We start from the raw sequence: 13464 nt of genomic DNA, 5'->3' as shown, positions 1-13464 counted from the left end.
TAGAATAGAATAGAATAGAATAACAGAGTTAGAAAGGACCTTAGAAGTCTTCTAGTCCAACCCCCTGCTTAGACAGGAAACCCTACACCACTTCAGACAAATGGTTATCCAACACCTTCTTAAAAACTTCCAGTGTTGGAGCATTCACAACTTCTGGAGGTTTTGTCAGATAGATGTATCTTATGGTCATAACTTGCACCAACAGCTTAAAAGTAAAGAAACTCTATTATCATTAAAATGAACACAGGGCTCCCTGTAACTGAATGTTCATTCTGTGCATTTGTTTAACTAATCTGTAAATGTATTTAGAATATCAACTGTGGATAATGAAGCATTTTTTCTTAAAGAAAATATACAATATACTATTATTTAGCTTTCTGAAAGGGGCTTATCTCATGCAGTGATTTAGATCCTAAAAATAACAAAACATGTCACAGGAGTAGAACATTTTTTTAGCTGTTCTTCTTCAGATGCAGCTCTGTAGTTCCCTGTTCTTTACACAGTCACACCTGAAGACCAGAAAGTGTTCTAGAATGGCAATCATATAGTAGGTGGATTTGATTCTTGGCTATAATTGACAGAAAATGGAAAGTGCTCTTTTGTATATAAGCCACTATATCCAGGATGAGAAGAATGAGAATCAATATCATACAATAGCGGAGTGTTGGAGACCAGTTCAGGATCCTACTTTACCAAGAAGCTTACTGGATTTTAAACCAACCACTACCTCTCAGCTTAACCTCCTCATAGATTTGCAATAGGAAATTACTACTTGTGCTCTTTAAACTTTTTGGAGAAAGACAGCATATACATTCAAAAATAATGGGTAGTTTGCTTATCTGCTTATTCCTTTTTTAAGGGTAAATGTATAACTAGCTTCATAGTAAGATCCATTTTTCAAATGCCAACTATGCTCATGTATCTATTGAATATTACATTTCTTAGAATTTGTTTGTTTCCTTGGACAAACCTATAGTTGAGGAGAAACACTGCTGGTATAACATCATCTTTTCTGGAAAACCTCACTGTAATATGAAATCCAAATTCCAAATAAGAAACAGGAGAAAATGTATAGATTAACAACACAAGGTATCGGAGAAAGAGTTACAATGGGTTTTTTATTGTACTTCCCAAGAAATTTCTACCTTTAGTGTAGCCTCCCTTCCTACTTTTGTGAACATAATTAAGCAATTTGAGATTGCAAATAATATATTGTTTGTTTTCTTCCTCTCTTTCCTCTCCACATAAATAAACTATAGCCTTAAATGGCTTGATAGTTGTTTGAACAACATTCATAATTCTAAATGTTTGTACATCCCAGCTTAACAGCCTATTGACCACAAGGAAAAGAAAAGAGGTTACTTGAATTGTTAACAGCCTGCCCGTCTGTGATTGGTAATTCATTTAAAAAGCAAAGTCCTGAAGAGAAATAGAAAGATAACAAAGAATAATTTGCCTTAATTCTAAGTAGGGCAAATAATATTAACTGTAGCTCTGATGTAATAAAGGAACTGTATCTCATTTATATTCTTTCTTGGCCTGGACTTTAGTTAAGTTTTATTTGTTGAATTTCTTGCTCTGCCAGTGTAATAAAAATCTAATCTATTTGTACAAGGAGTGACAACTGAGTTAATTTGACAGGTGCTTTTAGGGAGCCAGATTAGAATCAGGAGAACTAGATGAAAACCTCTGTTCAGCCACTAAACTCACTTGGGCATAATCATAAAGATGCGGAAAGAATGAAATTGGAGGGGGAAACACTCATATGTGCCATCCTTGGTTGCTTAGAGAAAGAGTGGATAAAATACAACATTAGAAACAACAAGATCAACTACCACTGTTTGCTAGGCTGCCCATTTCACCTTGTTCATAGACTTCCCTAAAGCCACTGCAACAGTTTGTCTGCTCTGTAGATTCCGGAACCTTTTGTAAGAGCAATAATTTCTTTTTTAATGTTTAGGAATGTTCCATTTGATCTTGTGCTTTGTTCTGGACCTTTTATTTCAACTGAAAAGGGTGCTTAGCTTCAAAATGCAAAGACAGAGGATCACCCAGGTAAATACTTCATCCCATGGTGAAGCTGGTCATTTTAGGGAGAAAGTTAGTTTCTCATCTGTTTGAATAAACTCAGAGTATAATTTATTTAAACAGGGTGAATCAGACAGACCATCCTTGGGCCCTCCCTGCTGATTTAAACGGCAAAATAGAACAAAGCTGTTGCACTGAAGTGAATAACATGTGATGCATGAATAAGCAGTGACAATTCAGCTAAACTGGCAGAAAACATGCCTCTGGTGATAGTGCAGTGTAAATCACTGCTTTACACATTCCCTTTCAATGATTTAATTCATGATTTCCTCACTCCTGCGGGGTTATGAATCAGAGGTTTAGGTTTCTATGTGCTCATTCAAATAAGAATATATAAAACAGCCAGAAGCTTCCATAAATCATTACATATAATGAATGAAAACTGAAGGCTTAAAGCAGGGGTGTCCAAACTTGGGAACTTTAAGACTTGTGGACTTCAACTCCCAGAATTCCCCAGCTAGCATGGCTGGCTGGGGAATTCTGGGAGTTGAAGTCCACAAGTCTTAAAGTTCCCAAGTTTGGACACCCCTGGCTTAAAGTGATTCTAATTGCCAAATGAGTTACCAAAACCAAACTAAAGCAGGGGAACAACCAAAACCAAGAGTTTAATGATTGGCCTGTCCGAGTGGCTGAAAAATGACTCTCAACACCAGTTAAGACTGGTGTAACTGTAATATAGTCCCTTATTTTGTTTATACCTGAATTCCAATGGACAGACATCTGTTTTTCTTGAAATGATCTCTTTTTCTGTCATCTGCAGTTACTGTTGCAATGGTAGCAGTGGTGGTGACAGTGGCTGTGTTGTTTCCCATATGTTGACTGGCAGGACCATGGATCTGTGCGTTAGCTGCTTCAATAGCAGCAGTGAGTGCTTTCATACTGTCCAAGCTTTCAGTAGAGTTGCTAAGTCCTGACTGACTGATATCTCCCCTTGGTCCATGTCCATCCATGTAGGCATCTTGGGCAGATTCTGTGCTGCTCTGGGCTGTGATGGAGATAAAAGGTTTGGTGGTGGTTCTTGGTGGGACAGGAGGTGGTGTCTTCTTGTAGGTGGTAATGCAAGAGGAAACTACAATGCAAACACATATAGAGATATGTAATTAGCATTCTTTTTTCATAAAAACATAATACCTTCTACCATAAAGTCACTAAAACTTTGTGACCAAGTTCAGAAACACAGAAATAAAATACTTTTTAAAAATTGCAATGTTTAAATATGGTTTATTTATTTATTTATTTATTTATTACATTTATAAACTGCTCCCTCTCCCCGAAGGGACTCGGGGCGGTGTACAATCACAGCTAAAAACCACATACAGAATACAATATTGAATACCCATAAAAACAAATCCAGTATAAAACCGTTCTAAGACAAAAATTAAAAACAATCTAAAAAATCTATCCCCAGTGATTAAAATACCGGCCAGAAGGAATGGGAATTAAAACTACGGTTAGGCCAGGCCAGCTAAATGGAACAGGTGGGTCTTTAATTTCTAGCGGAAGGAGCGGAGATCGGCAGTTGTTCTGATGTTGGGGGGGAGGTCATTCCAGAGGGTTGGGCCCATCACAGAGAAGGACCTACTCCTGGGCGCCACCCGCTGGCATTGCCTAGTGGACGGCACCCGGAGGAGTCCCTCTCTGTGAGAACGAATTGGTCGCAGGGATGTATGGGGTAGGATGCGCTCCCGCAGGTTAATATACAGATAGTTAGACTTTATTGGTTTAGTACATATTTGTTTATAATATTTATAATTACCATTACACAAATATGATAAACTATTAATCCCATTCAAATAACACATTATTTATTACTAACCATAATCAAGAGGCAGAAGCACTAAAATCATATAATTTTAACTGTACATCTCTGTGCTGCCCTACTTGCGTAAAACTGAATTATAGAATTTTCTGTTTATTCTATTCTGTTTTATTCAAGGTCATTCTGGCATTACAGCAATACTTCAAATTCAAACAATCCTGCTTCTTGAAATTTTTTGATATCAAGTGACAATTAAAAATATTTTACACATATTTAATTATATTTGCATTCCCTTGAGCAACAATGGATATCGATTTTAATGTTCTATGAATCAGTTCAAAGTAAGTGAATGTTAATATGAGCACGTAAGTGAAATAATCTCTGCTTATATCTAAAAACATGTTTTTCATTTCAGAACTCTTTTATACTTGTCATTAGGCATTAAAAAAAACTTACACTCCCTTTTGGACAACATATTCTGATTTATGTTAATATAGTATATATTAATAGAGTGCAAGTATTCCTCGGGTTATGACCCTTTGTTCAGTGACCATTCAAAGTTACAATAGTGCTGAATGAATGGTACTTATCCTTGTCTTTGGAGTTTCAGCCATCACAGCATTCCTGCAGCCACATGATCATGTTCTGGGCACTCAGTGCTCGGCTGGTGATTAGGATACAGCAGAAAATCAAGGACATGATTTCCAATGTTCCCTGCTGGCTTCCCACAAGTCAGCAGGAAGTTGGGAGTTGCAATCACAGGGGTACTTGCTTAATGACCCACGTGGTCCTTGCTTAATAATGGTGGCTTGGATTGCCAGAATTGCCACTGCTGGGTGGCACACTCAAGTGACATTCTGCTTTGTACTTTATGATTGTTGCTTAACGATGGCCATTGCAGTTCTAATTGCCATTGTAAAGTGAGGACTACAGTATATCTAATATATTATATATTGGTATAAAAAATTGTGTTATTGTCCGTAACATAATTTCATGCTATGGATGAAGTAAGTTACATATTAAAAAATGCCAACACAAATTGAATTAAGCAGGTGTTACATATATGAACTTGTTTTAATTTTCAGACATGTATTTGCTTATTTGTCACTGAAAGTACAAGCTCAGAAGTTGATAAGAACTCATTCCCAGTTTCATATTTGCTCAAATTCAAGTGCTAAAAAGTATTGAACTTTTTATAATTAGTACATGGTCTCCTATCAGTCTTCCCATGATCTTTTTGCAGTACAAAGCAATAATTCACTTTCTCGTATGAAATACTATATACAGATACCCACCCCCACCCCAAATATTAAAGTGATTCTTGTAAATACTTTCTGACTTTGTCAGAAATCCTTCAGTTAATACAATGCTCAATTAATGTTATGTATTAAGACAAGAGGAACAGGAAGAGAAAGTTACAAAAGCAAGGCTGTTTGAATGCACTCCTTTAGATAATGCAATCTTTTAGTTCATGTAAAGTTCAGAACCAGGCAGAAATCAAATCATAATGTGGGTGGAATGTGGGGGCAGAAAGGTGGGTGGAAAACCTCAGGCTTTTGTACTGGAAATGATGTGCATTATTTGCTGTTCCTGTGCTGGAACTACAAAACAAGACAAAAGTTTCAGTGGAAGTTTCTAAAGGTCAGCACTGGCCAGAGATCTTCAGGTGCCTAAACTCTGAAAAGCAAATGGAGTACATTCCTTGGATTTATTTCCAAACACTCCAAGGTCCTAGCAACTTAAATCATGGCAACATTCTGATTCTTTAAAAGGCATTTCATTTTATGTAACCGGCAACATTTTTTAAAAGGTTGGTTTTTTTTAGAGATGCACTAATTTTTGTTGTTGTTGTTGTTCTGGAGCCAAGTGAAATTGGCAGGGCAAGGCAACTGCAAGGCAATGTGTGAAATCTTCAGAGAAAAGAAACCACTCCCTTTTTGGCTAGGGTGAATGATGGTCAGAACAAATGTCAGTCAGATCAACTAAATGGAGAGAGGTGGCTAATAAACTGGCTGCTTTTAGAAAACTTGTATATTCTGGGGATAGAGTTACTTTCCTTCTTCCTTCTTTTGCTTGCTCAAATGCCACAATGGGAAAAGCAAGAGTTCATGTGTCATTTTCCCTTAACCTGGCATGTTCCACTATGTTGTGCATAACATCAATCTTAATCTTCCCATAATTCTTAAAACAACTAAATGGTTTTTTTTTTTTAAATTTCAGTTATGTTACCTGAAGGGCAAATATTTAGACCAAGAGGAAATTTCTTTAACAGTTAGTGTATTTAGATAACTTAGTCATGGGGCAGGAATTTGAAACAAGGAGTGCCAGTCATTAATTACAAAAGAAAATAAAGTTAAAAGTACAAATATACACACATACTGCACAGCTGTTATGGACTGTGAAGCACAGCCTTGCACAATCCATGAATCACAAATGTAGGAGATATGGTGGGCACCAGACTGAGAAGTTTAGTTATGTTCTGAAGATGACAGAATGCTAAATAAATAAAAATGATGGAAGTGACCAGGATGTTTATTCATAGAGGAGCCAGACTAAAATAAAGACAATATTCCTATTATTCCATCAAAAACTCTCAGTTTTGCCTGGTTTCAGGAAATGAAACTTTATGCCAACTTTCATGACATAATAAAAAGTTTGGCTAACAGATATATAATAGACTAATATACAAAACAGCTCTGTTAACTCAAGAGTTCTGGCTGAACAGAAAGTTGGTGTTTAAGCTGACTGGGAAAGAAAGTAGCTTATGTTTAAAAAGGTGGACGTTTATATACACAAATTTGAGAAACTGTGAAAAATTGACTGTATTGATGAACTGGGTACTGATAGGAAATACTAAAATATTTTTTTAGAAATGGCCAGAGTAGAAAATAACAGAAAGCATGTGGAAGTCCCATACAAGAAATAAGAGAAGAGAAAAAGAGGCAAGTTTGGAAAAAAATCATCTATTTTGTGTTTTAGCTGAGAGTAACATGGAAAGGCTTAATGGCTGGCAGTTCAAAGGCTTTGAATTTTAGGGCTCAGGTGGTTGTAAATTACTTTATACTTGGCAGAAAAAGAGCAGTTTATTGCTGCCTTGATTTGTTTATTTTAGCAGCTGTGCAAATGGAGATGTTTGTCAGTTCTCAGCAAGAAAGAAGTGAAGATTGTTGAAAAGAAACAATGCCTAACAAGACATTTTTTAAAAAATTATGTCATTTTATTACATCTGAACATGTACTCTCTCATTATAGAAAACTAGTCTGGTATAGTGGTTAAGGCATCCGGCTGGTCTTGCCTTTGGCATAAAGGCAACTGGGTGACCTTGGCCCAGGCGCTCTCTCTCAGCTGAGGAAGAGGAATTGCAAACCACTTCCAACTTCTTGCCAAATCAGTCTCACTAATTTTTTCAGGCTGTCACTAGGAGTGAACCAAACTGATTCACAAGCAAACTGTTTGTCTTTCATTATACTATATGCAAATATTGTGGTGGAACGTAGTATGGCGCCTCAGTAGGAAAAGGCCGTCTCCCAGAGGGCAAAGAGGCAGCAGAGCTTCAAATGTCTAATAGGCAGGAAGACGGCAAAGACAGTTCCACTCTAGCAGTTCATAGAGTACATCTATAGTTATGCAGATAATTGTTTTAGTCTGGCAAGATTTCTGTTTGTAGGCAAACAATAGAATGGAAACTACTCAGAAATTACATGTTGTCCTTCATTCTTAGGTATGACAATATACACAGCAGTTCAGAATGACATGCTGTGTCTCATAAATGGGCTCTGATTTAGAAAAAACTATTTGTTGTCTTTGGGATGCAAGAAGAGCCTTGGTATTTAGATACATCAAACAGATTACCAATAGATCATTTTACAATCTAAAAAAGAAGAAACCAAGATATAAAGTTCAAGTTGTATCAATATTTTGTAAAATAAACACATTTAGAATAAAGTGTTTTCCCCAAAAATAAGACAAATTCTTATTTTCTTTTGACCCCCGAAATAAGCACTTTGGGAGTATCTTATTATTTTTGAGGTGCAGGAGACAGTGGGCATGGTCACCTCATGGCTGTTGCTGTATTGCAATACTTTGGGGGAGGGCTTATTTTTGGCAGAGGACTTATTTTAGCTCTTGCGCTCAAAAGCCCAATTGGGCTTATTATCCAGGGAGGTATTATTTTGGGGGAAACAGGTTATGTACTTTGTAAGTACATTAATCTGCTACTTCTATTAATGATTGTAGTCAGTTTTAGTTTCCCCACGAAATACATTAAACACAAACTCAAGATTCTTAATGCCCAGAAATAACTTTCATACTGTTATCCAGGATAATAGATTCCTGGTTAAATCTGAATGCCAACTACACAAAAATGATCCCTATTGACAATTCAATTGTGATCATCTCAGGACCTAGATAAAACCATTCTAATAAATCAGTGCTTCCAATAATCTATTGTACAATATCTTAGTTAATGCCAACTAAGTAACCCTCTCTATTGCTTCAGCAAGTAAAAGATTCAGTCAAAGTACTAGGGAACCTAGGTTACACGAAGGTTGCCAAGCCAACGTTGGCATTAACAATGAATGTGCTAAGAGAAGAGCTTTCCATTTGCTTTTTCTCTTAGGCCTATCTCTTGCCATGACAAAGGAGCCTGGCACATACAAAGAAGTGTGAAGAGCTCTCTGAAGATTGACTCACTACATGTTAGATTTCCAAAGTGCTAATACCAATGGATGCTATAGGTAAGAGACCTGTCATGTAATGAAGAAGGGAGCAGACGATAATTTGCGAATGTCAGAAGACAATCTCTTGACACACCAGAGTAGGAGGGAATTTGATTAAATCCATTCACACCTGCCGCTCTAAGGTCTTAGGAACACATCTTTAAAACAAATACAGCCTTCTATGAAGTTTCAGTCTTTCAAAATAGAACATGAAACCACAATGCCCTGTTCAAGAAATCTTCTTAGACCCAGTTTATGATCTTTTACTTTCTCTTTCCCTACCAAGCAAATCTGAAATGCCAACCTTAGCTGAGTTTCATAGCCCATCCTTGCCACATGACACTTTTGTTTGCTTCAAAAGCTCAATTCTCTGGTAGGAATATATTATTGCAAGGCAGAAATTACTCTTAGGAATTGGGAGACTTTTACTGAGTTAATTCCAGAAGTGGGTGCACACAGTTTAACAACCGGTTCACCAAAAATGTGAGCGGGCGTGCACACACATTTTGCGCTTGCGTGCAGCACCAAAAACAAAGCTTTTCCGATGGAGGAGGCTTCTTGCACGTAGGTCAGCTATGGTTAGTAGAATGGGTGAGGCGCCCAAATCAGCTGGGCTGCAGGTGGGGCAAGCAAGCCAGAAAGTGAGTTATCTAGGACTGGATAGCATCAGGGCAGGTGGGCAGGGCGAACTGGTGCTTCCAATTACTGTTCCAGGTGAACCGGTCCGAATCGGCAGCAGCCCATCCCTGGTTAATTCTTATATTTTCTGAAACAAGTGCACATAGGATTATGAAGATTTTTGTATACCTGAAAAAGCAATCCTTACATGGTTTCTTAGGAGAATTTAGTTGCATCGTTAGTTGTATTTTTTTGAAGTTATCTGCAATTTCCATTGTTGAAAACATAGCTTTACTATTATTAAAAACACATTCATAATTGAGCAAATGTAAATTTTCTTGTAATGAACATGTAATTAATTGCCAGTTTCTTAAACTGCTTTTCTGGTATTGTATTACATGGTATTGTATTGCCACATTGTTCTTTGTTTAAGTGTAAAAAGGTGTGAAACTTGAAATCTGACCATTTATTCAAAACGCCTGTGAAGCAAAAGCTGTCACCTAATCTAGTCTTTGTCTCTGTCCTTTCAGAACTTTATAAGGATTTCTTTACTTTCATAAAGAAGTAGGATGTTATACATATCACTGAGTTTATATATGTCGTTAAATCATAATCTTTTTTCCTCAGTGACAGGAAAAGAGTTGTGAGGAAGACTTCCATAGTGTGAAGAATGTTCAACTGTCAAAGACACTATTTCCTGCACACAAATGCATGGTGTGACCATACTTGAAATATTATCATGTAAATCTAATTGTACTTCAAAAATGATGCTGGGTGGGGGTGGGGCAGAAAAGATGCAGAAAATAGTAATCCAAAGTTATCAGTGGCTGGAGGAAAGTTAAAAGGCAAGCAAGTTATGACAGAAATATATAATATTATCTCATATGTTACATCATGTTAAGAAAGTTGATAGGGATTTTTCTTCCTTGCTTCACTACCCTTAGGATCATTTGATGAAACTGAATAGCGCAGGGATATCAAACACATCCCTGCACCGCAGGGCTGTCCTGGAAAATGTAAGGGACCGGCCTGCATCGTTTCAGCCCAGTCTACCCGCGTTGCTTCGGCCCGGTCTACCCAATGCGAAGAGGAAACATCGGGCCAGTGTGGCTTCGGCCTGGTCTATCCAATGTGAAGAGGAAAAATACCAACAGTTTGGGGAGTGGTGTCAAGCTGGCCACACCCACCCAGTTGATCACATCGACCCAGTCAGCCACACCCAAGGTCAACCACAGCTCTGATGTGGCCCTCAATGAAATTGAGTTTGACACTCCTGGAATAGTGGGATCCTTAGGAATCAAACCATGATTTTCAGTACTGGAAGATAATGAAAGCGAGTTTAAAGGAAAGGCTTATGAGACTCTGGCATAGACCCAGGAATGTGCTCATTGCCTATCAAACTGTGAGCCACACTGCTGACCTATATTTAATTCACAATCCTTCAGTATTTTGAGATATTGTCTCCAATTATTTGAATCAAGCTAAATATGTCCCATCATATGTCTGTGCACTGGATTTTTGTTTCATATATATATATATATATATATATATATATATATATATATATATATATATATATATATATATATATATATATATATATATATATATATATATATATATATATATATATATATATATATATATATATATATATATATATATATATATATATATATATATATATATATATATATATATATATATATATATATATATATATATATATATATATATCTTTGCATTTAATACTATTCATTATTATTTTGATGTATTCATTTCATACATCTAATCTATTGAGATCGTTTTGATTGTTCATATCTCACACATTCATCCAATTTTGTGTCATCTGCAAATTTGATAAGCATCTATCCACCTCTTCATTGAAGTTATTAATACAAATGCTGAAGAAAAATCTCTTATGTAACTTTACTCACTTCATAAGCTAAAAGATAGGGACATAGCTACATTTTCGGAACTTATTTTTAATTCAAATCTGCAGTTGTATTTCTGTTTTCACACATATTTGCATGAACTGTAAAACCCACAGAACATTAGATTTCATTTTTGTTTAAAATAAAAAAAATCACAGAAGTTGCTAATATGTATTTAGAGTTTAGGATATGGGCCACATTTGGCATGAAACAGCTTCAGACATAGCTTTTCAGCCTTCTCATTTGTCCCATGAGGACATGCAGGAAACAGCTGCTTATTTTACCCTGTTTTTAGCCATCTTGAGTTCTGCTCTTTCCTGTCCTATAATATATTATGCTCCAGGAGAGTCACTGTAAAGTACACTATATTGCCAAAAGCATTCGCTCACCCATCCACATAATCAGAAGCAGTTGTGAGCAAATACTTTTGGCAATATAGTGTATATTTTGTTTGGAAGAGAACACACTAGCAACCTATGTAAGGAAAACAGAAATTAACAATTTCTTTAACTTTTTATGTCACACACAGACACACACACACACATATTGTGCTGGTGACCAGTGTTGATGTGAATTAGCATTTTAGTAGCTGATCACCTTCTCTTAAAATGCAACAAAGATGTATTCTTCCCATACGTCACCTCTTATAGATAAACAAATAGTTAAAAACTTCATCATTTCAGTCCCAAATCAGCAAAAGTAGACTAAAGGTTACCAGAGATAACAACATATCTATTTTAATCTTAATTGAGTAAACCGATTTTTTGTTCCTTCCTTTTACTGATCAGTCTCAGTCTTGTCTGGTAAAACGTGTTCCTCTTCCATAATATATTTTAAATACAGTCTATCTATGCAGGCAGACACTCTTAAAATTAATTTCTGGATCCATTATTCAAAATTATCTTTCAATATGTCCAATGTTAAAATATTTTGTTCCATTCTATAATAAGAAGTCAAATTTAAATATTCTTCTCCTTTAATTTTAATATTTAGTCCTTCTAGTTCCCTCTAGTGTCCAACCTTCAAAATTCCACCTTATTATTATTATTTTTAAAAAAAGACTTAATAAAAGTATTTTCATCTGGAAAAAATACTTATAATTAATTCCAAAATATTATTTCAAATCCCTCTGGATCCTTAGTCTTTTTGTAATTTTTCAAAATAAAAGTTCTAACAGCTCTTTTACTATTTATTCAAAACACACACAAAAAATAAATCTTTAAACTTGCATATAATTCCCCCCCCCCCGAAGATTCAAAGGTAATTCATATGCATGAATCCAAAGGTTTCTAATTGTTGTGAAGCAGTTAACAAACAATTTCTAAAAGTGATTAGAAAAGGAAGTATGTTTTTGAAGGCATCAACCAGGGTTTGAGCAAGATGGCTATTTCCTTACCTCCCCCAGCAGTAAACCCACAGGAGACTACAGTCTTGCTGTCACTAGGGTCAATAGTGATTTAGCAACACATACATTTGAAAAAATAAACATTGGTTTCCAAAATCCAACCAGCTTCTTGAGGAAACATACTACATTTTTGAATACGGCAATAACCTTTAATATGGTTAACAGTGACAATGCATCTATACGCAGAGAAAGAATTCTGCAAGAAGTTGAAAAAGTGCCATCATTGATACTGCTGCTATTGCATTAGCAGAGCTATTGGCAGAACAAAGCAGCAAGTCCTGGTGGAAGGAAGATGTTGACAGAACTGAATAGCTGATGTGGGAAGGAAAGAGAACCAGCTGGCTGCTGTCAAGAGGGAGGAGAGAGGGGAAGCGGGATGCTGACAAGCTACTGGGCACTGCTCTTCCAAGTGCTCCACAAGCTAAGCAAAAAGCCTTTGATCTCCTGAAAAAAACCTGGGATTCCAGCCAGAACTCATATCCATAGTAGTTTAAGCCTGTTTCCCCTTACCAGTTCTGCTTGTTGATCACAGGACAGTCCTCTAGAGTAATTTTTTCAATCAATGAAGAAAATGAGATTCTACAGCCTTTGTGCCCAGATATTTATTTTCTCAGATCAGAAAATATGACATGCTGCTCTGATTTCCCATCTGGAAAGGAGCTGAATTAGCAAAGAAGCTCCAAATTATATGTTTTAAAAATCTGTACTGTTGTAACTAGAGAAACAGTGGAGCTGAGTGGAGGAGATACGAGAGGAGAAAAGGAAAGTGATTTTTGATCATTTGCAGCTGGGGTTGTAGCTGGATCTGATAACACAGGAATCTCAAATCCAGACCAAAACGTATATTATAAAGGCATTTTTCTTTTCAGAAAATTTGTAAATTTGAACAAATACATAAACCACTGGTGCCTGTTAATTGCACAGTACATTAAGAAAAATTCA

General features: G+C 36.3%; 1 protein-coding gene across 2 annotated transcripts in view; it reads right to left on the bottom strand.

Annotated features, from left to right (window-relative positions):
* The window catches only part of DLGAP1 (DLG associated protein 1), a gene marked incomplete at its 5' end in the record, with an annotated part of 107483 nt that overhangs the window by 18847 nt on the left and 75172 nt on the right, over nt 1–13464 (bottom strand). For both annotated transcript variants that reach the window (XM_081950973.1, XM_081950974.1), the window contains one exon: nt 2787–3157. In XM_081950973.1, coding sequence (XP_081807099.1) covers nt 2787–3157 — 371 coding nt within the window. The remainder of the gene's footprint in view (nt 1–2786; nt 3158–13464) is intronic.

The sequence above is a fragment of the Natrix helvetica genome (assembly GCF_964273705.1).
Source record: "Natrix helvetica genome assembly, chromosome: 4".
In the NCBI taxonomy this organism is placed as follows: domain Eukaryota; kingdom Metazoa; phylum Chordata; class Lepidosauria; order Squamata; family Natricidae; genus Natrix; species Natrix helvetica.
The sequence above is the reverse complement of the archived record's forward strand: the minus strand, read 5'-3'. Positions and strand labels throughout refer to the sequence as shown.